The 27,921-nt window shown below is 30.8% G+C and overlaps 3 protein-coding genes and 1 pseudogene across 4 annotated transcripts; all 4 read left to right on the top strand.

The window, feature by feature from the left end:
• The first annotated feature begins 905 nt into the window (after nucleotides 1–905).
• LOC100527411 (uncharacterized) lies at nucleotides 906–2,373 on the top strand. Its single transcript, NM_001248760.2, has 2 exons — nucleotides 906–1,010; nucleotides 1,829–2,373. The coding sequence occupies exons 1-2, from the start codon at nucleotides 971–973 to the stop codon at nucleotides 2,086–2,088; spliced, it is 300 nt and encodes a 99-aa protein (NP_001235689.1). The 5' UTR covers nucleotides 906–970; the 3' UTR covers nucleotides 2,089–2,373.
• Nucleotides 2,374–5,784: 3,411 nt separating this feature from the next.
• LOC100783024 (polygalacturonase) lies at nucleotides 5,785–7,626 on the top strand. Its single transcript, XM_003529675.4, has 3 exons — nucleotides 5,785–6,379; nucleotides 6,665–6,717; nucleotides 6,819–7,626. The coding sequence occupies exons 1-3, from the start codon at nucleotides 6,298–6,300 to the stop codon at nucleotides 7,053–7,055; spliced, it is 372 nt and encodes a 123-aa protein (XP_003529723.1). The 5' UTR covers nucleotides 5,785–6,297; the 3' UTR covers nucleotides 7,056–7,626.
• Nucleotides 7,627–10,637: 3,011 nt separating this feature from the next.
• On the top strand, nucleotides 10,638–14,084 carry COPZ1 (nonclathrin coat protein zeta1-COP). 2 transcript variants are annotated; one of them, XM_041016893.1, is made up of 7 exons: nucleotides 10,646–10,705; nucleotides 11,696–11,780; nucleotides 11,887–12,000; nucleotides 12,893–13,040; nucleotides 13,133–13,210; nucleotides 13,292–13,376; nucleotides 13,763–14,051. In XM_041016893.1, exons 2-7 carry the CDS (start codon nucleotides 11,750–11,752, stop codon nucleotides 13,820–13,822), a joined length of 516 nt encoding a protein of 171 aa, XP_040872827.1. In that variant the 5' UTR covers nucleotides 10,646–10,705; nucleotides 11,696–11,749; the 3' UTR covers nucleotides 13,823–14,051. The 2 variants fall into 2 exon arrangements, with proteins under 2 accessions (NP_001236887.1, XP_040872827.1); NM_001249958.2 differs by lacking the exon at nucleotides 11,696–11,780 and having other exon boundaries at nucleotides 10,638–10,705; nucleotides 11,841–12,000; nucleotides 13,763–14,084.
• Nucleotides 14,085–17,055: 2,971 nt separating this feature from the next.
• On the top strand, nucleotides 17,056–24,478 carry LOC102667324 (disease resistance-like protein DSC1; annotated as a pseudogene).
• Nucleotides 24,479–27,921: the final 3,443 nt, after the last annotated feature.

Here is a 27,921-nt window from a genome sequence, read left to right as displayed (position 1 = left end):
AAACATATTAAAAATATAATAATATAAAAGGTTGTAAATTATAAACTAAAAGATTATTATAATAGTAAATACATATACATGTATATTTTCCATACAACTTAAAATTCATGATCCATTTTTATATACATCTTATAATAATTATCTTTAAAATTATTAAAAATTATTTCTTTAACTAATGTAATATTTTACACATATGTGTTTCAAACTTTTTTCTTTTATTAATGTACAAAATAAAAATCAATTTTCATCAGATAAAATTTCTTTAAAAAATCAGTGAAACTCATAGCAAAATAGTTTTCACTTAAAAAATAATATTTTGAATGCACAAGGATAGTGTCGACAAATTCGTTCCAATGAAAATTCATATTTTAGTTCTTAAAAATAATAAAGTATTGGTTAATAAAAAAGTTTACGAAAGATAAAAAATATCACAAACATAATTGACAATACAACTGCTGAATAAATTGAATCAAAATGTGTCATTAAGTTAATTTTTAATGAAAAAAATACACAACCATTAAGTTAATTTTTAAAAATCAATTATTCTAACTTAAGTTTGTTTCCCATTTTTTAGTGTTTATGGTAATATTATACTTATAATGATAAAAAATTGAAAAAAATAAAGATTAAATTATATTTTATCTTTAAATGAAATAAAATTTGAGTTTATAAATTAATCTAATAAAAACTTATTAACATTTTATTGGAATGGAAATTTATTGATATTTTAATTCAATTTATCTAGTAACATGTGGATAATTATTATAAAAATTAAGATATGGATCAATTTATTATATTTTTTTACAGGCTAAAATTTAAATTTAAATTTTTTCGAAAAGGAATTTATGTAACACTTTACGCATAGAGACACAAAAATGGTTTTTTTTTTTAATAATAAAAAAAACAACGAAGGGCTCCTTTTTCCATACTTGATTACACCCTCATCTCAACCGTGTCTGAAGTCACTTTAATGGCGGATATGGAACCAAAGCCTAAAGACTCGCCTTCAGGTATCGTCGTTCAAAAACTCTCATCTTTTCATATTTCTCGTTAACAAAATTCTAATACTTGGCGTTGTGCTATCACGGGGTTTGATCTTTCATCTGTTACCATTTCTAATTTTGTGACCATAGTTTCAAAAAATTGCTTGATCTATCAAACGTTCATGTTGAGATTGATTAAAATTTCAATTTGGTAATACCCTTTGAGTTCTCCAATTAGAACGTATCTGGAGGGAACTGTGAGAATAGAGGAAATTAGTTTTTGTCTCTGTATATCACTGCCCTTGTTTTTATATCAAAAGCTGTGTAACTACTTAACTTACCCATAACATAAGAATCCATTTATGACCCTTGTTTTTTTTTTAATTCTTATGGGTTTCTTCTGCATGCCTATTGCTGAAATTTCTTTGCCTTTTGGTTATGTACTTGAAGGGAAGATGGGGGAGGTTTTTGATTTCTTATGTTGGAATTTTGGGTTCCAGAGTAAATTATAATGACACCTCTTTGAGACTTTTTTCAGATTGTATACATACTTTTCCTTTTTTCTATTCCTACACTAACTCCATCGTTTGAAAAATATTACCCTGAGATCCCTTTATACATTACACATTTCATGAGTACATGAGTATCCATACAAGGGAGGTTGTTGTAAACATTAAAAAAGCCCGGGATTACATGCTATCTGAAAAAACCTCAAGGTTGTTGGTGTAATTTACTCTTGGTTCAAAGTTCTTGGTATATATGTGGACAAATTTCATGATATGACAGTTTTTTTTTCTCTTCAAAAAATTAAAGATTGAAGTCCTTTGTATTTTGTTTCTTGAAAGAAAAAAAAGTGAAAACTCCAAACATTTTTGAGCGAGCTAAGGAGGAGATTGAGGCAGTGTTTCATCGCGACAAATCGCCACACCATCACAAAGAAACTCATGGGACAAGTGATGACATTGATGAGGGAACTTCACCTGATGAAATCAAAGCGCCTGGTGTGTTTGAACGGGTGAAGGAGGAGATTGAAGCTGTTGCTGAGGCCATTCATCCCAAGAAAGAATCTGAATCTGGCACTCGTGATGTGTCGTCACCAAAGTGATGTCTAGGATGTGCCTTTATTTTGTAACAAAGAGTGTGAAGACTTGCCTCAATGGTGTTAACCATCAAAACTATCATGTTTGTTTTCTCCATTTATCTAACTTGTATAAATAGTAAATTCCTCTTTTTTTCAATTGTTTATTTGAATGCTGGTCCTTTTCTTTTCAAAAAAGAAAGAACTTAATTATCCCTGGAGTGGTACATTATCAATGTGAAAGTTTTTATTGTAGACTCTGATCTGTAACTTTATCTGGTATGTCAGCAGGATTTATGATTCACAAAGTATGTTCACTCTTTTTTATAGGCAGCTAAATTTCTCCGATCAACACATTTATATGCACATGTCACCTGTAAATGGAATACAAATTTAGGATTGAATTACAGTAATATTGGTGTTTAATTACGTTCAGTTTGTACGGCCAATTCTATCTTGTGTCGTATTTTCCTCTTGCCAATCTGTATATTTGCTGATCCAATTTTATATCATCCCAAGAATGTTAAAGCTGATCTTGCTGGTAAATTGATCTTGCATAAAATTTTCAACCCAAAAATACCTTTAGGATCAAAGAAGGTTTGCTTGACTTATGGTTTTGTATTGAAGTTTGGTATCAATAATAGAGCAAGGTAATATGATGCCATCAATTAGGGATCTAGTGGCTCAAGTTATTGGTTGGTGCTAGAAAACTAGATAATGGTAGTATGGTTTCTCATGTATGTCTTTTAATTAACAATATATTGAGCTGATATTGTCTCCAGTTCTTAGCTGTTAAACTTCACCTTGTGGTATATAAGATGAGTCCTTTTTTTTCTTCTTTGGATTAATTGTATTTCCTTTATTTACCAAAAAAAAGTTGTATATACTATGAGTCTTAAGCTTCTTACTGGTCACCTTGATAGTGCAGTCGTAACTGCTATGCTGTTCTTTCATTATCTGGTAGGATTTTGCACATCCTATAAGCAACACAAAATATGTAAGTAATAATAGTTTATTTAGTGATAAATCGAGGCAATCCTTACATGAACTAGTTTCCACGTTGAATGATTAAAAAGTGAATATCTGCACAATCAGTCTTGATTTGTTTAGTACTGCCGTTTAATTACATTCCTACTTTTTTTTCCCCGAAAGAAATTAATATAGAGCACAAGATCAGAAAAGCTTTGTAGTTTATACAGAAGCCGCACCAGGAAACTTGAATTCTAAGCAGAGTTTATCTGTCTTAAAACACTTGAAAGCGTCCGTCCAGAAAAACATCATATATTTTAGTTAAATATTTTGTTTTAGTTTCATCATAGCCTATTTAAAATGTTGTTAATTTTGACAATTCATTTCGAATAATTCCAAATTTTCTTTCAAATCAATCTTCCTACTACTAATTAAAAAATAATACAATTTATGTTTTTCAGATATTAAATATATTCAGTTTTTTTATTTAATAGTACTTTATAAAGTACTAAGAAGATATAATAAAAGAATCTACTACCATTACTAACTCTTGCATTTCCCAATTAACGTTACTGGAATAGCCAAACATTCATGCAAGCCATCTAACACGTAAAACTTATCTTTTTTCTCCCTCATTGTCTTTTCTTAACTCCTTTTCAGCAGCCCTAACCTCTATATTATTACTAGGGGTCTTTTCTGTCACTTTCTTGGCAACTGTCTGCAGGTTAGTAGGTGGATAACATCAGCTTCCTTGACTATATAGCACATCAAACATATGAAATATCCTTTTACTCAAGTCACTCAGCTGCCCCATAACTACAAATAATGATTCCCAGACAATAGTGTTCACCCACATTACGTGGATCATTATTCAAATCTATAGTATATAGGTGCATTTGTTATTTAGCCGTGCTTCCCTTGATTGTCCTTTAACATGACTAATTTATTCATGTCATTTTTACTAACCTTTATATTATTCTATAACATCACAGACCTTATTTATTGCTTTGCCTCCATGAAACACTTCACAAACTGCACTAGCTGCAGTCAATTACAACCAACAAAATAAGCCTAAGAGCTTAGCAGAAACAATGAGATACTAATAATTCTAAGGGTCTTCCTAACTAGAGTAATCTTAGAATATTGATTACAACTAAAAAAAAGAAAAAATATTTATTATATAAATTATAAGAGAGCATAACAAAAGTCATGAATAATGTAATTTCATGCATCTCAATAGAAATCACTCTTTTTAATTTGTTAAGCAATGCCACGTGCATGTTAACATTTTTTAATTTATTTATTCTTATTTATAGGACTCAAGTTTAAAATAATATTTTTTATATAAATCTAATCTATAATATTTCTTATTTTAATTATTTTTAGACTAGATATATCCTTCATTAAAAAAAGAGAGAAAATGTATTGATAAATATAATTATAAGAGAAATGAATATTAATGATACGAATGGTTTTAGAAGTAGATAAATTTATTACTATTGATTAAATTAACTATTTTTTTAATAAATTGGGTAATTGAATATTATATATAGATTATATATGAGTGGAGATGGAGTAATATTGAATGGCCAGTACTTCACCTATAATTCACTAAACCCTCTTATTTTTAATTGCCCATGCCTTGTTTAAGCTCTTTCACCCATGGTGCCTTTTGAACCATAATAAATTATGTAACCGGAAAATATATGCTCTTCATTGAATGTGGGAAAATATCCAGCAGGCGAGGTGGGACCCCAAATTCATTTCCAAGTAGTAAAGGAATAGCCCAGATTGGATGTTGTACTAAGGAGATTTTGTATGTTCTCCAACAACCAATCCATAGAGAGTTGAGAATGTTACCTTATTTAATTCTTTAACTAACTCATTAATTTTGCTTTTGCTGCAGAACTGAGTGCTTAGAGGCTGGTGCTTTTTACCACTTCTAATAACTAGCTTTCGATCTGTTGTTGATTTCTTTCTTCCCCATATGGCAATGAAATGATCAGGGAAAGGGAAAGGCTGTGTAAGTGTGTGGTCTATACGTCAAAGTTTTTTGGTTCTTTTTTTAATCTGAAGCAGTATTCGATATTTATAAAGGGTTCTGAAGTGTTTGTGGTACGATATTGTTGGATTTTTAAATAAAAAATCATTTAAATTAAACATAAAATAAAGATGTAGTTGAATTTAAATATATTATTAACTTCAAATCAAACCAAATCAATCTTTTATATATTGATTTGGTTCGGTTTCATTTTTTTAATAAAGTTACATAATTGCTATATATATTATATAATTTTAAAAATAAATTTTATTTAATATATTTTAGTTAAAAATTAATATTTTCACTTATATTTAATATTAATATAAAATCATATCACAAACTCTTTTGTAATATAATAATAATTTATGTATGACTTGATATTTAATATTATTTTTTTAACAATATTAGTACATATTTTTTTACATATAAAAATAAAATATACATCTTGATTATAAAATAAATGAAAAGTAATAAATTATTTAATATTTATTATTAATTATCACCAAAAAATCAATATAATTATAATATACTGTTTGCTTGATTTGATTTAATTTTTTATAACAAGATCTGAAAATTAAATCAAATCGCGAAATATATGTGATTTTTTATTATTATGATTTTTGATTTAATTGGAGTGACGGTTTACAAACTATTTAATTTGATGTTGAACGCCCTTATCTTGCAAGTACTTCAGACAATTCAGGCCTAAAAAGGATGCTGTTATTCTGAATTTTGTGGACCACCATAAGTACTACTAATTTGGATTGGTTTGAGAGAAAGCTTTGGCTTGTTTTGAAAGGTAAGTTATCCAAAATTAGAGGCAGAAAGACAGTGGAAAAAAGACTAGTCTTTGGAGTTCCTAGATGAGTTGTCAAATGAAGGTGAAAGTTGCTGAGGTTTTTAACTGTGTGACAAGAAAACTGAATCTCTTGCTTGTGAAGCAAAATCTCTTGGCCAATGCATAGGTTTTAAAGTGTAGCCTTATTTTGTTTGGGGGTCCTGGCCTGCTTTTTGGGATTTGAAGCTTGCAAGCTCCTTTGGTAGCCTTCATATATTCCAGCAATCATGCCTAGCCAGTAGCCACTTGTTGTGACTTGTGTTGTGAGTGATTCAAAATCTGCGCCTCCTCACAAACACTACCATCAACAACAAACATAATCATCTAAATTACCATCAACAACAAACATCTCATCACATCCATCATTTGCACTTTTGAAGAAGGAAAAATGATAGGAAGATTATTCTGTTTTCTGCTAGCTCTGCAAATAGTGAGTTTGGTTTCTGCAGTAAGGAAGCCGTTTCTTCCAGGTTAGTTACACTTACACATGACCATTTTGGAGATTGACTTTTTTCTATTACTTGCAATTGTGGGTTTATCATACCTCAACTGCAACTTAGAAATTATCAGTGACATTTCTCTATAAAATTTCAAACATTTGCAGTAACAAAATAGCATTCAAAGGGCTTGCCCTCAGAACCTTTAGCTCAGTGAACATTTTTTTATACTCTTGAATCTTGATTACCTCATTATATTTCAGCTGATATGCTTCATTCTTTCTCTCATGTGTTAACTCTTCTCACCCTTCTTTTCAGCCAAAGAAGAGGCTCTACAGTCTCCACCACCACATACTATAGAACCAAAAAAGGTGTGTTTATCTCTCTCTAAGTTTGGAACTGGGTGGGTTTAGTCGGTGTACTAGTGACTAATACACTGTTGCACTGTGTCTGTTTTGTATCTATGTTAAAGGGTTTAATGGGTATAGAAGGTACATCAGAGACAATGAAGGAAGCATATGAAGGAGGAGTGAGCAAAATAGGATCAAGTCCACCAAGTTGTGAGCACAAGTGCTATGGCTGTGTTCCATGTGAAGCCATCCAAGTTCCCAGCACGAGCACCAGGCGCAGCCATTTGGGAATCCAGTATGCAAATTATGAGCCCGAGAGCTGGAAATGCAAGTGTGGTCTTTCCTTCTATAGCCCATGAACATTTTCATATCTACTAAATATTGTTGATATATAATGATATGATATATCTCTCTCAAGTTCATATATGATATCCCTTTAATTTGTAGTTAGTAGAAGTAGTCCTCATATTCAAAGGATTCCGTATATCATCATTATCTTTACAATCAGTGCCGAGCAGATAATCTCATAGGCGGCTAATCTCAGAACATTTAAATATAAAACTCTCTGCATGAATGGATGCATTTGATAAGTAGCATTATCTTGAATACTAGAGAATTCGTTATGTCATTTTACTTTTTATTAACCACTCATCCTCTAATTTTGCACTTCATATCTGAACTTTTTTGCAAACTCGAAAAGACAAAAAGAAACGAAAAAGAAAAAAAAAATACGTATAAGGGGAATTGGAGTTATATTATAGGTTGCAAGTTCCAATCTTGGCACTCTTCAGTCTTCCCCCTATCAGTTAGTTAGCTCATATTATTGTCTAATTAGCAGCAGTGGTGCTAGCTTTAAACAAAATAACTAGACAACAAATATAATTGGAGTTTGAAAGAGATCAGATTGGCCCTATTGTCAACCATACTACATTTTCTACTTACCTATCTCATATATGGCGTTTGAATTAATGTGATTTATAATAACAATTCTTATGTCTGGTTGATGGGTCTAAAATTGATTTTGAAAGTAGTTATTGCAATTGATAAAAAAAATTATAGCAGACAGTACTACTGCTAAATTTTTACAATAAAAATATTTAAACTAAATTTTTTACTGCTAATTTTGGAAACTGAGGCATACGCTAACGTGTGTGTATATATAGCCACCTCTGCAAAGTCTGCATACAGTGTGTATCCAGCATAAATATAATATTTCTTTCTCATACTTTTTGCCTAGAACCAGTCAAAATGGACAATTTATTTTGAAACATTTGGAATGGTTTAATACCACATTTAGGAATGTCAAAAGTCCGTTTTAAATTGTTACCTGCACTTTGTCATAAAAAAGGTAAAATAATTCCCCATGCATATCATAAGATTATGATCACATTATTCATACGTAACTAACCCCAGTTTAACTAGAGAGTAGAGACAATCTAGAGGAAAACCAGACCTTTTCACCATTTTGGGTTACTTTACTTTAGCCATGAGTCAATTTTCACTCACACATTCTTTAAGAATTCTTCTGGTTTTGTTCTCTAACACACGGAGCCTTTTGGTAGAGGCAAAGTCTATGAAAGCTTAGCACCTTGATTCCATTCTGCTCTGAATACAAATGATGATATGCTATTGTCTCTAAGTTTATAGCCAAGAGTCCAACAACATTGCCACCTAAAGGTATGCACCAGAACCGAAACTAAAACATAGTCAAACCATGAAGCATGATAACCAAAAGCTGCGCACATAAATAAGTAGTAATTAATTGTGAAACCTGCGGAGAGTGATGGTAGATGTTACATCTATATATATATATATATATGTGTGTGTGTGTGTGTGTGTGTGTGTGTATGGTTAACTGTCTGAGGTAGTTCCTTAAAACATGTTCCAAATCCAAACAATCAAAGGCAAAATGTAAAGAGCCTTACACAGTTCCAGAACTAAAAGCTGCACATTTTACGATTCAAGGCCTGTTATTAGGATTCACGTGAAACACAAACACCCTTCAAAATCCGGTCTCCTAAGGGCATCATTATATACTGCACTATAGATTCATGCTTTGTAGCTCATTCCTTCAATGTGACCCATAGTACAATATGAAACCTGTTTAATTTGGACCCACTTATGTGAAAGTGAGACAATAAATTAGACAAGAAAAATGCATGGACTCAGAACATAAATCAGAGTCCAAATTGCTATTTTTGTATATGAAGATTAATACTTTGGTTTCTCTTAGTTATTGAACGGTTAATTTGTCTACTATACTAGTGGAACAACAGCCCACATTCTCATATTTACAACTCAAAAATAACAAGAAACGTTACATGCGTAATGCTTTCTTCTATGTACGTGTTGAACAGTTTTCTTGATCTTAATTTTCTATTGTTACACCTATTTTGGCACAGCTTACTTCCTTCGTTTTAACCAAATAAAATCATTTAGCACAGTGGCAGCCACACATACACAATTTCATAAATCCTGAGAAGAATGCGTTACAGCTTCCTTCAAACATAAATAAATAATAATGTATAAATAAATAAATAATAAAACGATAGCCTCGGTTGGTTAAGACTTGAGAGAGGTTCGTGTTTGTAAACTACAATTAATTGAATTGTTAGGTGTCGATTGTAAGGTTAACAACATTTGACATATTGTCCATTTTGACTCTCATGAGTCTTCACGGCTGTCTTTAGAAACTTAGAAAGGTGCATCAGCGGGGTTAAAAAGAGGATAATCTTTACAAAATATCCTTGATTTTAATTTTTTGAACAATGTGAGACTTTTTTGGTAGGATGAAACACACCTTAATGAAAATTCCAACAAGGCAATAGGAAATAAAGAAAATGTCACTTACAAGAATTTGCAAGGAGTAATCAATAAATATAAGTAAATAACATCAAATTAGCAAACGATGCATTAGGATTTTTATGTGGAAAATCTTTTAAACATTAAGAGTAAAAATTGTTGGGCTTTAAAATAAAATAAAAATTAAAGCTCTATTATGATCCACATGAACGTACAATAGGTCAGGAACAAATACACAAATCGTGCTAATTCTAATAATAATCTAAACAATCAAGAACCAATACTAAGAGTATTGAGTTAAGAAAATTACTAAAATGACTTTAGGAATATTTTATTTTTTAATTTTTAAAGCTAAACAATAAATATTTTTTTAGAGTAATTTTTTATATGTAAAATTTATTACACAATTTATTCAATTACAAATAATCATGTATATTAAATTTGTTAATTTTTTAAAATAATTATCTTAAGTTAGTGTTTGGATAAAAGATTTCGAAATTTCAAAAAATTTAAAATGTATAGAAATTTAATTACCTCAATTAAATTTCTTTAATTTTTAAAACATTTTATGTAAAAAAAAACACTATGTTTGAGTAAAAAAATTTAGATTTCTTGGGTTTCAAATTCTTTATTCAGAGAAAGTAATTTAATTTTATCAAATGTAAATTTATTTTACGTGTTATTTGAAATTTGCTTATTTTAGGTGTTATTTGAAATTTCTTCATTTTGCTCAAAAAAATTCCTTTAAAATTCCGATCACTTTAAAAATTCTTTAAATTTAATATTCAAGCAAGCCATTTTAAAGCATAGTATTTCAAATTCACTTAAAGTCAATTTTGTCATGATTTTTTTATTTATTGGTTGACATTTTAACTTTTTTTACACTAGTATTTCTAAATTTATTCATATCTAACAATATTTTTTTAATTAGAAAACATTTTTTTCAAAAATAAGAAACAATCAATTCTACATTTTCAGTTTTTGTTTGTTTGGGTTTCGTGAACTGTGAGGGTTGATTTTGAGACCCATAGGGAAAATTAGGAATCATTAGTTTACTAAATTAAAGAGCCATATTTTCTATTTACCGAATTGCCCTTCTCCCTTAACAATAAAAATTCATAATTCCTTATTTGCTCCTTCTCATTACAGATCTTCCAAACTTCAGAGCGCAGGCAAACAACTTCTTCTCTCAGACATGGCATCTCAAGTAAGCCTCTTTCTCTCTCCCTCTCTCTGAAAAATCTTCATCTCAAACTTCTTATCTTATGTTATGTGCACACAAATCGCAATTCAATGGCCTTAGCTAAATATGAAGAACTATGAAATGGATGAAATTTTGATCTTCTTTTTCTGTCGTAATGGATCCGTAGCCACATGAGCTTATTCTCATAAATCTAAGAATTGGGTTTCCAAAAAGTTCTTATTTTGTTACTGTTTGTTGGATTATCAACTGATCTGGAGTTTGAACAATGATATACATGTGAATGGGTGTTTCAATTTGAGATGCCTTATCTCGTTTCAGATCCGGTTAGAACATTGGTCATGAGTGTTTATCTTTTGAGCTAATAAACTTTCCGACATAAATGTATGAACTTGTTACTGGGTTTTCATCAATTATTGAAAGCATGGTACCTGCTCTTGGGAGAATTGATGATAATTAAGAGAAAAGGGATTCATTATCATTTCCACGTACACTGAAGTCTGCTGATTAGTGAATGTGCTGGAAAATATATTTGAACTTTACTGTATGAATTGAACTCTATTAATTGTAAAACAGTTAATTGACTTGGGGGATTTTACGTGTGTTTTCCAATGTCAAATGCCATAATCAGCAGTTTTGACGACATTGCAACTTAGGCTCTGTTTTAATAAACTACTCAATAAGCACTTTAGAAGAAAATAAGAAGGTAAAATGAATTAATCTTCTTCTCATAAGTTAAAATTAGCTTATACATAAGTTAATTTATGGACGTTCTCTCATTTCACCTCTCCAAAAGCTTATTTTAACTTATGCATAAGCTAATTTTAACTAATGGGAAAAGCTTAATTTGTTTTACCATCATATTTTCTCCTCCTATAAATGCTTGTTGAGAAGTTAATCTAAACAGGGCCTTAGTGGGTAGTGGGAACTAATAAAAGAAAAATTGGAAGTAATAAAAGAAAAATCTTGATTATCAATTTTTATTTTCCTATAAAGGATGGTGTGAGAAAATGAAGCTGTGTTGCACACATTCTGCTTGCATTTGCTTTCATGGAGGAGAAGCTTCTGATATTTGTGCAAGGTATTGGTGATAAATACAGTGCTCCTTTAACAACTTGTGTCTATGTTGTTATGCCTGTAGGGTTTGTGTCCTTCGATAAAAAATATTCTTCTTTTGGACTCTGAAGGGAAGCGTGTGGCAGTCAAGTATTACTCAGATGACTGGCCAACAAACAATGCAAAGTTAGCTTTTGAGAAGTTTGTATTTACCAAGACTGTTAAGACAAATGCTCGTACAGAAGGTAAGCAGTAGAGTTTGACAACTATGCATCTATGAAGTCACTATATTTAATATTAGGTGCTAGGGGTGGCTGTTTCAATCTAACCATGACTTTTGATGTAACAGATTTTTGCTTAATGATTACGCTATTTTGCATTTTGGTTTGATCTTTAAAATCTTCTGTTTGTGGGTATTTTTGCCTAGAATTCTATTTACTTTCACCACAGAGCTAATTTCTTAACCTTGTTAAAAATGTAGGTCATAATGTTAGACCTTGGACTAAAATAAAAAAATTGAAGTGTTTTCGTGACCTTTCTTTCATATCACGGATGAAATTGGAAATTGTGTCTCACATACATGAGTTGGTGTTTTGCATCAGTATACAAAAATTCAGTGAATTCTTTTGGAACATTCTTATGATTTGACATTCCTGTCTCTGCATAACAAGTTCAGAATCAGATTGGGCTATTCTTTTCTTTAGTTGTGCATTCCTCTCTGACAATGCCGGACTTTGAAGTGCTTACATATAACTTAGACATCTTTTCTAATATTATATTGGACGTATAGAAAATTTCACCCTGGTCAGCCGTAATGCTAAACATGTAGTATTTTGGTTCAACCCTTGGATTTGTATTAAATATTAATTGATAAACATTAAGATTGAAAAGTTTATTAACTTGTCACTAGTGGTAGTAAGTGATAACAGTAGTCTGTTATACTGAATTGAACATATGATGAACATCCCTAATTACCTTAGAATCAACATGAAACTAATAATTCACAGAAAGCACCTTTCAGCATACCATACTAATGATAGAATCTATTATTAAAGAAAAAGATCAAACTTTTGTCAGTATTATTCATGTTTATCGTGCTTCTTTTGAAAATAACATATTGTTTACAATTATCTGCAGCTGAGGTAACACTACTTGAGAACAATATCATTATTTACAAATTTGTACAAGACCTGCATTTTTTTGTCACTGGTGGTGAAGATGAAAATGAGCTCATTCTAGCATCAGTTCTTCAAGGTTTCTTTGATGCAGTCACTCTTCTGTTGAGGTATTTTTGGTTGTATTTGCTATCTGGATTTAAAACCTGATGCGTCTTTACTGATCATGCTCTGTGTTTATTCCTCTGTATGCCTTTTACAGGAGCAATGTTGACAAAAGAGAGGCACTTGAGAACTTGGATCTCATTCTCTTGTGTCTTGACGAGATTGTTGATGGAGGGTATGCATATATTTCTGTCACAATTTTTCTTTCCCAGATAAGCTTAATTTATTTTTTAATAGTATTTATTTTTCCTTGAAGGATGATACTTGAAACAAATGGACCTCTTATTGCTGAAAAAGTGACCTCTCATAGCTTGGATGCTGATGCCCCCTTGTCAGAGCAGGTAATGCAACTCTGTTTTGACTTGGTGTGTGTTTGGGAAGCAATTGAACCCAACGCAACATACTTTATGAAAGCTACAGCATAGTTGATTTGAAATTTTTGCGTTGGAACATGCAATTTCTCTGTTCAGCGTGGTTTCAACGCTAATCCAAACACACCCTAGTTTCTGTTAGTAACGTGTGCTTTCTATTGGATTTTACAATGCAAACCGCACAAAACCTGATATGTAGGCTATTCCTCAAGCTTATGTTACCACACCCTTAATGGCAATTTTCTAAAACACATTTTTGCGAGCCCAATTTTGAACCAATTATGACTTTTGATGGATTACATTTTAAAATAACAATGGCTAGCTATTCATTCTGACAGTGAGTTTTGATATTGCAGACATTAACTCAAGCCTGGGCTACGGCCAGAGAACATTTGACAAGAACCCTTTTAAAATGATGTTTGCATACACTGAAAATGAGCTACTTATAGTCGAATATCCAATTTTTTGTCTGTTAATGGGAGTTGTTTCATCCCCCATTGCGAGTTATTGTAATGAGCACCATACCATTTTTCTGAAAAGTGTGTTCCGCGTGCATCTTAGCTATTATTTGTCAAATTCGTGGAAGAAGTTATTGATCGAAATATTGTGATATTCAAGTTATGGTTGAGATTTGGTTCCCCAGAATTTACAGTAAATTCTAAATATTTTTTAATCAATATATTTTAAATTTATCATATTAAATATTTTAAACCACTTACATATACATTGTTAGTGAATTCCATTTGTTTTATGAAACACACCATTAATATGTATTAATCTAGTGATTACCAGTGGCCGGGTGCAGGCTAAACTAAATAATTAAGATACTAAGTAGCATAATTAAAGTGTAAATGGTGATTTAAGTCTAGATTTGTTCTTCTAATTTGTGGTTAACTCAAAAGGACGCTTTTAAAAAAAATAAAATAAAAAACTCAAAAGGAGTAGACAATAAAATAATAATTAGTGTCACTATCCTTTAGATAGGAAACAAATAATTAATTTATTAAGATAAATAAAAATAATTAAGTTAGTTTTAAATTTAATTAATAATATCAATTTAAATTTTATTTTAAAAATACTTATAAAACTAAATGATTTAAATAGTGATTATTTTAATGATACTTCTCATAATATAATAGGTAACTTTTTTTTCTCACAAATAATTATGATTTATATTGTTAATAGGATAATGAATGTACTCATTTTGACTAAATAATTATTTTTGTTATTGAATGTGTATAACTCGTGGTTCAAAGTAAAATTATGGTACATATGATGTTAAGGATGTAAGACACATCACAAGTATCATTCAATCTCATTTAATCATGCAAAAGAAAATACAAATAATAATTTAAGCATGTTCAATACAACTAATTGTGACACTCTCTATCTTAATATACATATTTATATAATAAAATACAAGAAAATAAGTACATAAAATGATTTTATTTAATAAACTTAAAGGAGTTTACTTGGGTAAAGAGTTCACATTCGTGTTAATCACCAAATTAAAAACTTACCAATTAAGGGTATGAAAACATTTTCGGCTCAAAACAAAATTGTCCAAAACTCCAAAGAATAAACTAAAGACTTAGCATGTGAAACAAAAATGATAAAAATTACATGTTCAAAATTTATGCAATTAATACATAAACTCGTGCTCCAATATCACATCTTATCATAGCATTGTGTCTCAGTGTCCTCTAACACAAAGTTTTTTAAAGTTATCCACCTAACACCATCTGCTCCCACAAACATAAGATTTGAAATTATCACACAATCCAAGCACAAACAACACATAAGGAGTGAGTTATCCGGAAAGCATTTTAACACGCAAACTCTATGAACTATACAAAACATATGACTCCTCAATTATTCTCAAAATAATTTTAACTTGTCGCGACTCAAAATGATTCAACTCGTCAAGTTCTCTCAATGGATCTCATCACAATACTCGTCATACATTAACTTGTCGCCCTTAGGGTTTTAAAGTTGTGTGTGATTATATGATTCATAACTCACAACTTAATGCATACATAATCTCAATACACATGTGATCTTACAATTTAACATGTACTTAACTTGTCACTTACAAAGTTCATCACACTTTCATAATCCCAATACATTACGTTATCACACCAAATGCATCATATACATATCACACAATAATAATATTAATATGTTATATTCATATGACTAATAATTTCATTAAAAGATGCATTTAAAATCATATACGTGCCACTGAAGTTTGAACTATGCAATACACACAACTACTCAATTATTTTCAAAGTGATTTAGCTCGTCGCGTCTCAAAGTGATTTAACTCGTTGGATTCCCAGAATGGATACCATCATAATACCCGTCGCCCTTAAAGAGTCTTATAGTTGTTGTGTAATTGTACAATTCATACCTCACAACTCAATGTGTACAAAATCTCAATACGCATGTATCTTAGAATTCAACACATACACTCAATCTCAATCACAATGTTATAATTTCAACGCAACATGTTATCACACCTCATGAATCATATAAACATCACATAATATTAAATATTTACATGACACAAAACATGTATATATTAAATTGAACTATATTATTTTCAATTAAAAAGAGTTAATAAAAAATTAAACTAAAAATGCATTGAAAGTATTTATCGTTGAATCTTAATATATTAATTTCCTTCAATTTAATTTTATTATTTGAACTATTAATTCCTAATTTATTTTAAAAATTCATATACATATATATGTGTTATAATCATCAACACCTAATAAACTTATGAGACAAAAACATGACAAAGAACATTTCCAACAATTTAATTCTCACGCTAATCTAGTAAATTTTGTCCAAAACACAAATAAATATAACTCCTAAAACAATTTTACATAGTCATATCAAAATCAAAGAAATCAAAATCACAGGTTCAAAAGCACAAAAACACCAAGAATACTCGATTTTATGAACTAATTCGCATAAGGGCACCCATTGGCTCGTCAAACATAAAAATCTCTTGATTATAATCAAAAAGGCAAAATTACAATCTTGTAAACATCCAAAAATAAACCATAATTTGATCCTCTAAGGATTCTTACACGTGTTCATTTTAACTTTAATTGTGATAAACTCATCCCTTGTCTCTAAGTGGCTCTAAGTGGCTCACATGTGTAGTGTAGGAGTGATAGGATTGAATTAGAGTTCTATTGAACCAAAGTTAAGTGTATACAAGAAAAAGAGAGAATTTTGAGAGAAGAAAAAACATAGAAACATAGTGTAGATGTAAAGACTGACCTAACCTAATATAATATGTCTCTATTTATAATAAGGACACTTAACTTATTATTTATCCTATTTTTTATTTTATAAAAAGTAATTCTATTTTACTCTTTTATTAAATAAATAACCAATTAAAATATTTTTTTTATTTTCTAAAACATGATTTTACTCAATTTATTTTTTAATATTATAAAACCTTTATTTTAGTTAAAAAAAATTTCTCTCCTTTATTTAATTTCTAAAAATTCTATTAATTTTTAAATAATTTTTTTTATTTATTAAAAAAAAACGGAGTATTAAAGTAAATTTGTGGGTCTTCGTCAACTAACTATAAGAAGATTGTGTTGGCTCCATCCTTGCATTTGCAATGAATATGTCTTCTTCCTTCCTCAGCAAGTTCGAAGTATTTGTGAGCTACAGAGGAGCGGACACCCGAACTAACTTCACTAGCCATCTTTACAGTGCTCTGACTCAAAAATCAATAAAAACATTCATAGATCAGCAGCTCAACAGAGGAGACTATATTTGGCCAACACTTGCCAAAGCAATCAAGGAGTCGCACGTGGTGCTTGAGAGAGCTGGTGAAGATACTAGAATGCAGAAGAGAGGTTGTTATACCTGTCTTTTATAAAGTAGATCCGTCAGACATAAGAAATCAAAGAAAAAGTTATGAAGAGGCATTCGCAAAGCATGAGCGGGACACCAACAACAGAAAACATGTTTCTAGGTGGAGAGCTGCTCTCAAAGAAGCAGCTAATATATCTCCCGCACACACAGGTAACAACTATCTCAAAAGAATTCAGCATGTCATGTTAAACCCGTGCAACACTATTTAAATGATGTAATTTTTCAACGTTGCTTGCATGGGAGAGACCCCTCAATTAATTGTTGATAACATGGACTCAAAGCATAGATCAAGTCATTTATCAAAATACATAAGATAACAAACCCCCCCTCAATCAATTTAAAGATTCATGCAACTGTACCACAGAGAAATTGATCACAAAATTTTTAACATCTTTACGAAGGTTTTTAATTTTAGAATTTTAAATATTATTGCCATAGCGAAAAACTGTCATTTTGTTAATTACACAGGTCGTCCAAATATGTAAGTATTAATTTGTGGTAATTTCCCTTAATCTTTGGGAATTAATTAATTGAATGTTATAATAACCATCCAAGAGTATATTTCATCATACTGTTTTTAATCGTTTTTAATTTGAGAGAAAGGCTAGCACTCTTTCTCTAACACTCTCTAACATTATCTTTATAATTGTAATTAATTGAAAATCATTTATTGTGGGTCACACCAAAATAAGTGACTTTTAATAAATTTCAGTTAATTTTGGGGAGATTGTTAAAAAAGAAGTGAAGAGGTAGAGATAGTATGTGTACCATTCCTTTTAATCAAGGTTATTAAATTTGAGAGCTTACATAAATTCGTGAGAGTTTTATAGACTCGATTGGTAAACTCAACTCGTAGACTCGTAAGAGTCTATTTCATATAAAAATAATAAAAAATATCTATAAATAATATACTAATTAAACATTTTAAATATAATAAAACAAAATAGTAAATTATAAAGTTCAAAATATTTAAATAATTAAGTATAATGATAATATATCACTAGTAGAGTAAAGGTTATAGGAGTGGTAGATCATTTTCATCGAAGATTTCATATTATTAGAGAACAAAAATTTGATATTATTAGAGATGAAAATTTTGTATTTGAGAATAACGCACTAAATGAAGATATGTTGAATGCTAACTTGCTAACTCGTTAACTCAGATAATAAACTCGAGAGTCTACCGAGTAAACTCGTACGAGTTAACGAGTTAACTCGAGAGTTTAATAATCCTACTCTTAATTTAAATAGCCGAGTTAATTTACCTTTTGCAACTGCACATGGAGGTGATACCTTCTACCTAGTTTAGTATGATTTCAGCTCATCCTCTCCTTGCTTTTCTCAAGTTAATATTCCTCTTTACTCGATTGTTTCATTTTTATGTCAGGGATGAATCTCACGTCATCGAGAATGTTGTCAATGATGTATTGCAAAAGCTACACCTGAGATACCCTACTGAACTAAAAAGCCTTGTCGGAACTGAAAAAATTTGTGAGAATGTAGAATTATTATTGAAAAAATTTCGAGTCATTGGAATTTGGGGTATGGGGGGAATTGGTAAGTCAACCATTGCTAAATTCTTGTTTGCCAAACTCTTCATCCAATACGATAATGTCTGCTTCGTGGACAGTTCAAAAGAATATTCACTCGATAAGCTTTTCTCTGCGCTATTGAAGGAGGAAGTTTCCACATCAACGGTTGTAGGATCCACATTTGATATGAGGAGACTCAGTAATAAAAAGGTTTTGATTGTACTTGATGGTATGTGTAACGTCGACAATCAGGGGCGTTATCGTTTAGACTTATTGGAGTATTTATGTAAAGAGTTTGGTGACCTACATCACGAAAGCAGACTCATCATAACAACAAGAGATAAGCAATTGCTTGTCGGAAAAGTTGAATGTATACACAAGGTTAAGAAATTGAAAAGTCCAGAATCTCTAGAGCTTTTTTGCTTAGAAGCCTTCAAGAGAAAGCATCCCCACAAGGGTTATGAGAGTCTCTCAGAAAGTGCAGTTAAATATGCTGATGGGGTTCCATTAGCTCTTAAAGTTCTGGGTTCATATCTTCATACAAAAAATATCAATTTTTGGAAATGTACTTTAGAGAAACTCAGCGAGTATCCTAACGAGAAGATTCAGAACGTGTTAAAAGAGAGCTATACTGGATTAGATGATCTAGAAAAGAATATATTTCTAGACATTGCATTTTTTTTCAAAGAAAAAAAGAAAGATCATGTCATAAGGATATTAGATGCCTGTGATTTTGCGGCAACTAGTGGAATAGAAGTTCTTGAAGACAAAGCTTTGATAACTGTTTCAAATAGCAATATAATACAAATGCACGACTTGATGCAAAAAATGGGTCTGGAGATAGTACGTGAAGAATGTAAAGGAGATCCTGGACAGCGTACTCGATTGAAGGATAAGGAAGCTCGTGAAGTGATTGAAAAAAACAAGGTAAGGAAAAAAATACGCTGACCTTTTATAAGACATGTTTTTATATAGAAATTGTAGGAAACTTGATACTATTTACTTTTTTTTTTGTCTTTTGTCAGGGAACTGATGCAATTCAAGGCATAACATTAGATTTGTCTGAAATTAAAGATTTACTTTTGCATGCTGACACATTCAAAAAAAATGAAAAACTTGAGATTTCTGAAATTCAATAACACCTTGGGTCAGCGTTCTAGTAGTACATACCTCGACCTTCCTGCAACTCTTGAGCCATTTTCTGATAAACTGAGATATCTGGAGTGGATCGGATACCCTTTCGAGTCTCTTCCATCATGTTTCTGTGCTAAGTTGCTTGCTGAGATTCACATGCCACACAGTAAACTTAAACGACTCTGGCAGGGGATGCAGGTAAAAAAGATATATAAGTACACGTGTTTACACTTAATTTTAAAGGATTTTCCATTGTGATGTCTCCTTTTGTTTACAGGAACTTGACAATTTGGAGGGAATTGAGCTAAGAGAATGCAAACAGTTTGAAGAAGTTCCAGATTTGTCTAAGGCCCCAAGACTTAAATGGGTGAATCTCTCCTGTTGTGAAAGTTTGCAGTATCTTCATCCATCTGTTCTGTCCTCCGACACGCTTGTTACTTTGATATTGGATGGGTGTACAAACCTTAAGAGAGTTAAAGGTGAGAAGCATTTAAAATCTCTGGAGAAGATCAGTGTCAAAGGTTGCTCAAGTCTTGAGGAATTTGCCCTGTCATCAGATTTAATTGAAAACTTGGATTTGAGCAATACCGGAATCCAAACTTTGGACACATCAATAGGGCGTATGCATAAGCTTAAATGGCTCAATCTAGAGGGTTTAAGACTAGGGCATCTTTTAAAGGAGCTATCTTGCTTGACATCTCTCCAGGAGCTGAAGCTTTCTGATAGTGGACTAGTAATTGACAAACAGCAACTACATACCCTGTTTGATGGGTTAAGGTCCCTACAAATACTGCATATGAAGGATATGAGTAACTTAGTTGAACTCCCCGATAACATCAGTGGCTTATCACAATTACAAGAACTAAGGCTAGATGGAAGCAATGTGAAAAGATTGCCTGAAAGCATTAAGATACTTGAAGAGTTGCAAATTCTGTCGGTGGAGAATTGCAAGGAACTTCTGTGCCTGCCAACGCTTCCATCCCGCATCAAATACTTAGGTGCCACTAACTGCATTTCATTGGTGTCAGTGTCAAACTTAAACACTTTGGCGACAAAGATGTTGGGAATGACCAAACACATTACATTCAAGAACAACTTGAATTTGGATGGACCTTCACTCAAGCTTATAATGGAAAGCCTCCATTTAACAATGATGAGTGCTGCATTTGACAATGTTTTAGTAAGAATCCGTGGGGCTGTCAACGGCCATAACTATAACAGTGTTGAGCTTTGTTTACCAGGAAGCAGGGTGCCATGGAAGATTCAAGATCGAACCACTAAGTCTTCCATTTCCATTGAACTTCCCAAACGTTCCAACTTTTTGGGCTTCATTTACTGGGTGGTTCTTTCTCCAGCTGGTGGAATGAAGAAGCATGGCACTAAGATAAAATGTATATGCCACTTGCCAGGAAAAGGTACAAAGGCAACATGGTTATGTAGTGATATCAGGGGATTGAACTCGGATCATGTTTATGTATGGTATGATCCATTCCACTGTGACAGCATTCTCAAATATTATGAACCAAAGGTTTCTTTTGAGTTCTGTGTTGCAAATGAAAATGATGAGGCGGAAGTTGATGGCTCCATTTGTATTAAAGAGTGTGGGATAAACCTTATAAGAGTTTCAGATGTGCTGAGTGTTTTAGAAGAATTGGACTTGGATTCGAATAAGAAAAAGGACCTTGAGAAGGGAGTGAAGTGGGAAACAGAACGATATGCAGAGGAGGAAAGCAATGGCATAAGAAACCAGATAGCGAATCAACAATGGAAAATGAGTGAACACAGCACCTCTGATGGTATAGTCGGTATGCAACTCGTTACTCTCCTTCACCAATCTCTTATAATAATCTATACATATTTCATTCTTTATTTTTTATTTTTTATTTATATTATTTAAGAATCATACTCCCTCTCTCTGGTTCTAATTATAAGGTTTAAAAAAATTAGTTAATTTAGTTGAGAGTATTAAATTTGTCAAAGATTATTTTTTTTCTAAAACCAACAAACATTAATAAATTGTATTTTTGTCACTTCACATCATTCTAGAGCGACCTTAATTAAAAATAATTTTATGAAAAATAATTAATGCAAAAATTATTTTATATTACATTTTTTAAAAGAAATATATTCAACCTTATAATAGAGATTAAACTATACTATTAATTTATACCTTATATAAGAAGCGGAGGGAGTATTAACATACTGCCACTAATTTCCTTAAAAAAAAAAAAAAATACTGCCACCAATTTTTACCTCCGAAACTATCCTTACAGGATATGCTATGATATTCAAAATGTCCACATTCGAAATTTGGATGCATAATTATTTTTATAAGAAGTTAAACTTAAATTGTGCTGACTTACCTTTGATTTCTATTGACTAAAATGTTTTACTGTCTCCAAAGGAATATTTCAAGAGGGAAGAAATTGGGAAAGTGATGATGAAGAATCTCTTAAGACCTCGAGAAAAAGAAAAGGTAGGGCTAAATCCAAGAGTTTGGTCACAAGCAAAAAGGTAAGGCCTCTTTTTAAATTGTTCCTTTGTCAACAAGGTAGGGCTAAATCCAAGAAGCTAATATAAGATAACTTCTTTAAATTAACTTATTCTCTTTTCAACTCATCTTTCAGTCTTCAGATTATTCAACTGTTCATCCAGAAACAGGTTTTGAACAAGAATCTACCACTACAGCAAATGGTAGCGAACCAACACAATTTGAAGCAAAATTTGCTTCAAGTTCGGGTGCTAAGGGAACTATAAAACAAGTAGTAATTGACTTACTTTTCCAGTCCAAGATTTATTTTATTCAAGTCTCTATTGTGAAAAACTGACATCAATTCATATACAGCCCAAGGAATCTCATAAAAGAATGAAAGTGAAAGTTAAGATTCCAAGCCCTTTACCATCAGCTTTCGAGGTATGTTTTCGACAAATATAATCTTGAGTTTGTCCAAAAACTTATAGCATGTTTAGTTCCACAGTTTAGGATGAGATTTTCTATGTTTTGAATGTAATTTTAAGAAATTAATAGTTATAGCTTTCACATCCCAAATGTAGTTCTTTCTTTTTCAATGGCTTCCAAACACTATTATTCATTCTAACTTGATCTCATGTATATCAGAAAGTGGACATGGAATCTGTTTCTGAACCAGCACAGGAAAAAAGTCAACCCCAAGAGGAAGAGGTAATCCTAAACACATATTTTCAACTCAGAAACCCTCTCTCTCAACAAAGTGTTCTCCATCCACATGTTTAGGAATGGGACTCTGGACAACATGCTTAAGGAACCAGCTATATACCAACTATGCTAGACCTTCTTGGTGTTTTTTAGATCAAGTTAATTCTAACTTTCCTTTCACTCTTGAAACAGTCTATATTGAACCAAGAGACTGAAGAGTCATATTCTTCAAGTTCATCTGAAGAAGAAAGCAAGGATGCATTAAGGGTACTGTACAAGACATCTTCCTTTGACTTCAACCAACAAGAAAAATGGTCAAACTCTCCAAATCGAGGTAAAGCTCAGAATTCAAGCGAATCTTTCTCTTCAAAAGATCAACTAGAGGTTGGAAGCAGTAAGGTGGTTTCTGAATACACCCCTATGGAGATTGACGATTATCTAAACAAACTCAATGATGATCCCTTTGCACTCTTCGATTTCCTATCAAGCAATGTTTCACTTTCATCGAAACTGTCAGAAACAACAATTCAACAGTCCAGATCGACTGAAAAAGTTTCCAACATTCTTGAAGAACTTCGGTCTTTGGCCTTCTCTCAGTCACTGTTGTGCAACATTCAACGAGTTGAATACAGAGAACAAGTTGAGGTAACTTTGAAGAAACTTGATAATTATATTCGAGATCTATCTGAGAGCCAAAGCAAAGGACTCAATAAATTTAATGATTTCTACAACAAAGTAGTGACAATTTGCAAGGACAAATCCTTGAATGAAGAGAAGGCAAAAAAGATTGAAGCCGAGAAAAAACAAGCTTTTGATAAACTTAAAGATTACAAATCCAAAGTTCAAAAGCTCGATGATGTGGTTGCAACGAATAAGGGTAAAATTGAGACTGTGGAAAAACGCCAAAGGATGATCCAAGAGACCATCAAGAAACTTCAACAAGAAAACGAGGGCTTAAACAAAGAGAAGACTAAACTCCAAACTGCCAACTCGAAGCAATTGGCCAATAAACAAGAAATTCTTGAATCTGTCAAGTATGTTTCTACTTCATTGAGCAAGGCAATGAAACATCATGCTGAACTTGACAAGGAGAGATCGGGTTTAAATGCAGATTTTGAGAATCTGAAGGAGCTTTATAAAAAGATGAAGAGAAGCCCTCCATTTTAATTTGAGTCTTTTTTACTGATTTCTATTGTATTTATTTCATTTTGACAATCTCAAAACAATCATTTCGATTATTAATTTACATGATTGATTTCAGTAATTCTTTTTTATTGTTTACATTTCTTTTGTTAAAATATATGTTCGTTCCTTTATCTAAGCATATGAAGATTCATTTTGGCATACTTGGAGAACCAACTTGTTGAAGGAGCTTCCATTACAAGGACCCTGACCTTCTTTGGAACAAACTATCCTTTACTGGAGAGACAGAATGAAAATGTTTTTAGTGCATTTTTGGCAGACAGAAATGATCCAAATCATTGCTGGTTTTCTCTTACGGTAGTACGATCTACACGAAAATCCAAGAGTCCACCAGACACGACCTAACTGAATATTCCTTTTCTCAATCCAAGTATTATTTTTTTCTGATTTTATTTTATTTATTAATTTGTGCTATTATCTAAGGAGTTCTAGTAAAATAATATTATTTAATACACTCTTTCTAACATTATTTATTATTAATTTAAAATTATAAAATCATGAACGAAACTCATTAAATTGATTATTCTATCCTATATATACACCAAGTATGTAAGTTAAGGACTTGAAAATTTTAAAAGATCGATTTCAATGTAATAAAAAATTATTCTGCTGCTATTATAATAAGTTTTTTTCTCTAATATTGGTTTGTAATAAAACATTTTTATGTTTAACTTCTTAACCTATGAAAATACGTTTTCAAACAATACAAGATTGATACAAGTTAAGATTTATAAGGAAAAAAATACAAGTTAAATCTTATCGTACAGAAATTAAAGTTACTACAAAAAATAAAGGAAAAAAAATCGTGTTTTTTAATTATAGCCAAACCCTGCAAGATTGTTAAAGTAAAAAACGGAACATGGTTGTTTTTTTGTGTTTGTTTTCCCCCTTCTTTTTGGAACCTTCGCAAATGCCATGTTATAAATTAGAGAATTTGCTAAGTTTAAATTGTTGAAAAGCAGAGAATGTAGAGATGAGAGAGAAGTGGACACATGATAGGATATCAATATTCAATAATGAGGCGACCAAATTAATGCGTCACTAAAGTTATGAGAGACTTCACTGTTAGAATTATTGATAGTGCCTTCATTTCTTATTAACGAAGGTATAAACTTGCTTGAAAACAACCTTGGCCTGTCATTTCGTGTCGTGGCAAAAGATCCAGAGTTATATTTTTCTCTATAAAACTTTTCATAAATTCTTTTATTACTTTACTCATTTTATCTGGTAATACCTTTTCCTTTTCCTTTTCTTTTTGTCACTCACGTATAAGAAACGTTGTATAAATTTAATTTAAAACATATACAATTACTCTATTGCGAACGTGTCTGAATGAAGCTTTCCTTAAGCCTCATTAAGTTTCACTCCAAGATGGAAACTATTAATTAGTACAAGGGTACAGTTCAATCACTAACAACATATAAAAAAATTATTTAAAAATACATTAAATAATGTAGTGAATTGCAACAACATCCTCTCAGGTTTCTTCATATTACACATTATACTCCAACTCTTTTAATTATCGTTTACAACAATAATTTTTATAAGGATAATCTATGTAATACTTTTTTTTAAATAGTTAAAAGGGTTAGTGTAATATATAAAACATTTCAGTGCAATAGTATTTTTTAAATAATTAAAGAGTTAGTGTAGGCATAAAAAAAAACATTGTGTGTAATGTAAAACCTTTCCAGTGTAATGAATAAGTGTCTTAGTGAAAAATGAGATTATATACTATCATTTAATTTATTGATACTAATGCGATAATTATTATAGATTCCATGAAAAGAAATAATAACAGATTAGTTGATATGTTTTTTGTTACTAAAAAAATTTAATGTAATCTCATAACAACGAACTTATTAATTTTAATAAAACCCACATAAAATTCGTATTTTTTTTATCATTCCATATAAAATTTGTATAATAATACAAAAGTATATTAAAAAAATGTATCATTAGCTTTACTCTTGTTACTATTATCTAAATTCATACCCACAAGCTAACCAACTTTTTTCAAAAAGTTTAATGCCATTGATATTTAAGTCTCCATCATAATTCCTATTCTAATTTTCTCTCGTTAACAAACGGTGGTGGAGTACAAATATACAATGATACATCGATCATTTCATATCACTCTTCTTTTATCCTTTCGTATTGGCAGACAAAAGTGGGTTCGCCTCCTTTATGCTTTTAGATCTCAAAGTTTGGATTTGATTATAACTAGTTCACATCTCTTACTCTTCCTTTATCCTTAAACAATACGCTAGCCTAGGAATGACAAAAAACACTTTAATAAGATGGATGAGATTATATATATGTGTGTGTCTTTTAAGAGGGGGGTTGATATTATATTATATATTCTATATAGTGGTCATTTAATATTAAATAAAGTGTGAAGCGGATGAATTAGATAATTTTGAATTAAACTACAATAAATAGGTTAAATAATTATTAATTCATTTGTGAATTGTTAAAAATTAATATAATAAAAAATTAGTTTCTTTAGAAAAAACTAGTTATGATCAGTTTAATAAATAAAAATATTCTATCCATTCATTAACCATTTTTTAGATGGATGTTTTCTCACTTCATTTGATGTATATTACATTTCACTTAAAAAATTATAAAATAAAGTTTAGTTTTTTTATGTATACTGAAATGTTGTAGAGTTTAGAATTCATCCTAAAAGACTTATACTCAATCAATGAACATTAAACTATTTGAATCAATGAATTATAAATAATGTTGAATGGTGCTCATAATTCTTAAAAACAATCGATAATCCAACTAATTCATTAGTTTTATTTTCATTATTAGATTTATTGGTTGGATTTATAATGCGAATAAGTTGAATAGTTACAGCTGGATAGGACAATTATTTAATATATTTATAAACAAAATTTAAAAGTATGTCAATTAATATCACAATTATTGCTAAAAAAAATTCATAAATTAACGAAATGAAAGTGTTAGTTGTTGCTTTTATAGATTTATTTTTTATATAAAACAAATTGAATTATTAATATTTTAAATTGTTTTTGTTATCGATTCTAAATTTTATTTTTCTGAAAAATCTGTATTTGTGTGTCTGCACGCGTGCAAATAAAGGAGTTCAAGCCGGGAAACATTAGACATAAATACTCAAATAAAAATCATCAGAAATTGAGCAAATAAAAGTTTGAGAAGAGAGTTTATGGGACCCATGAAAAACTCAAATAATTAAAGATACTAGTAATATACATGTATTAAAAAGAAGTATATTAAGGGTCTTGCTAATGGGTACACGTAGCTCTTGGGTTATGAAAATAAAAATAAAATAGTTTTTATCAAAGTTAATGTTAGCAGTGTATTGAAAATCACAATATATAATGAAATTTTGCCGTTTTGATGAATTCTTAATTTAACCAGTATCTAAAGTCAAAAATTAAAATTTCCTATAAATTAATTAAATATAATGAATCCTACCGGAGTAGTATATTGGAACTCTTAATTAGCTTGTCATTAGACGAATAAAGAAGCAATAAATAATGTATAATTAAACCGTAAAATATTACTTTATCATGTA

Source organism: Glycine max, chromosome 7 (genome assembly GCF_000004515.6).
Source record: "Glycine max cultivar Williams 82 chromosome 7, Glycine_max_v4.0, whole genome shotgun sequence".
In the NCBI taxonomy this organism is placed as follows: Eukaryota; Viridiplantae; Streptophyta; class Magnoliopsida; order Fabales; family Fabaceae; genus Glycine; species Glycine max.
This window is presented reverse-complemented; position numbering and strand designations above follow the sequence as displayed.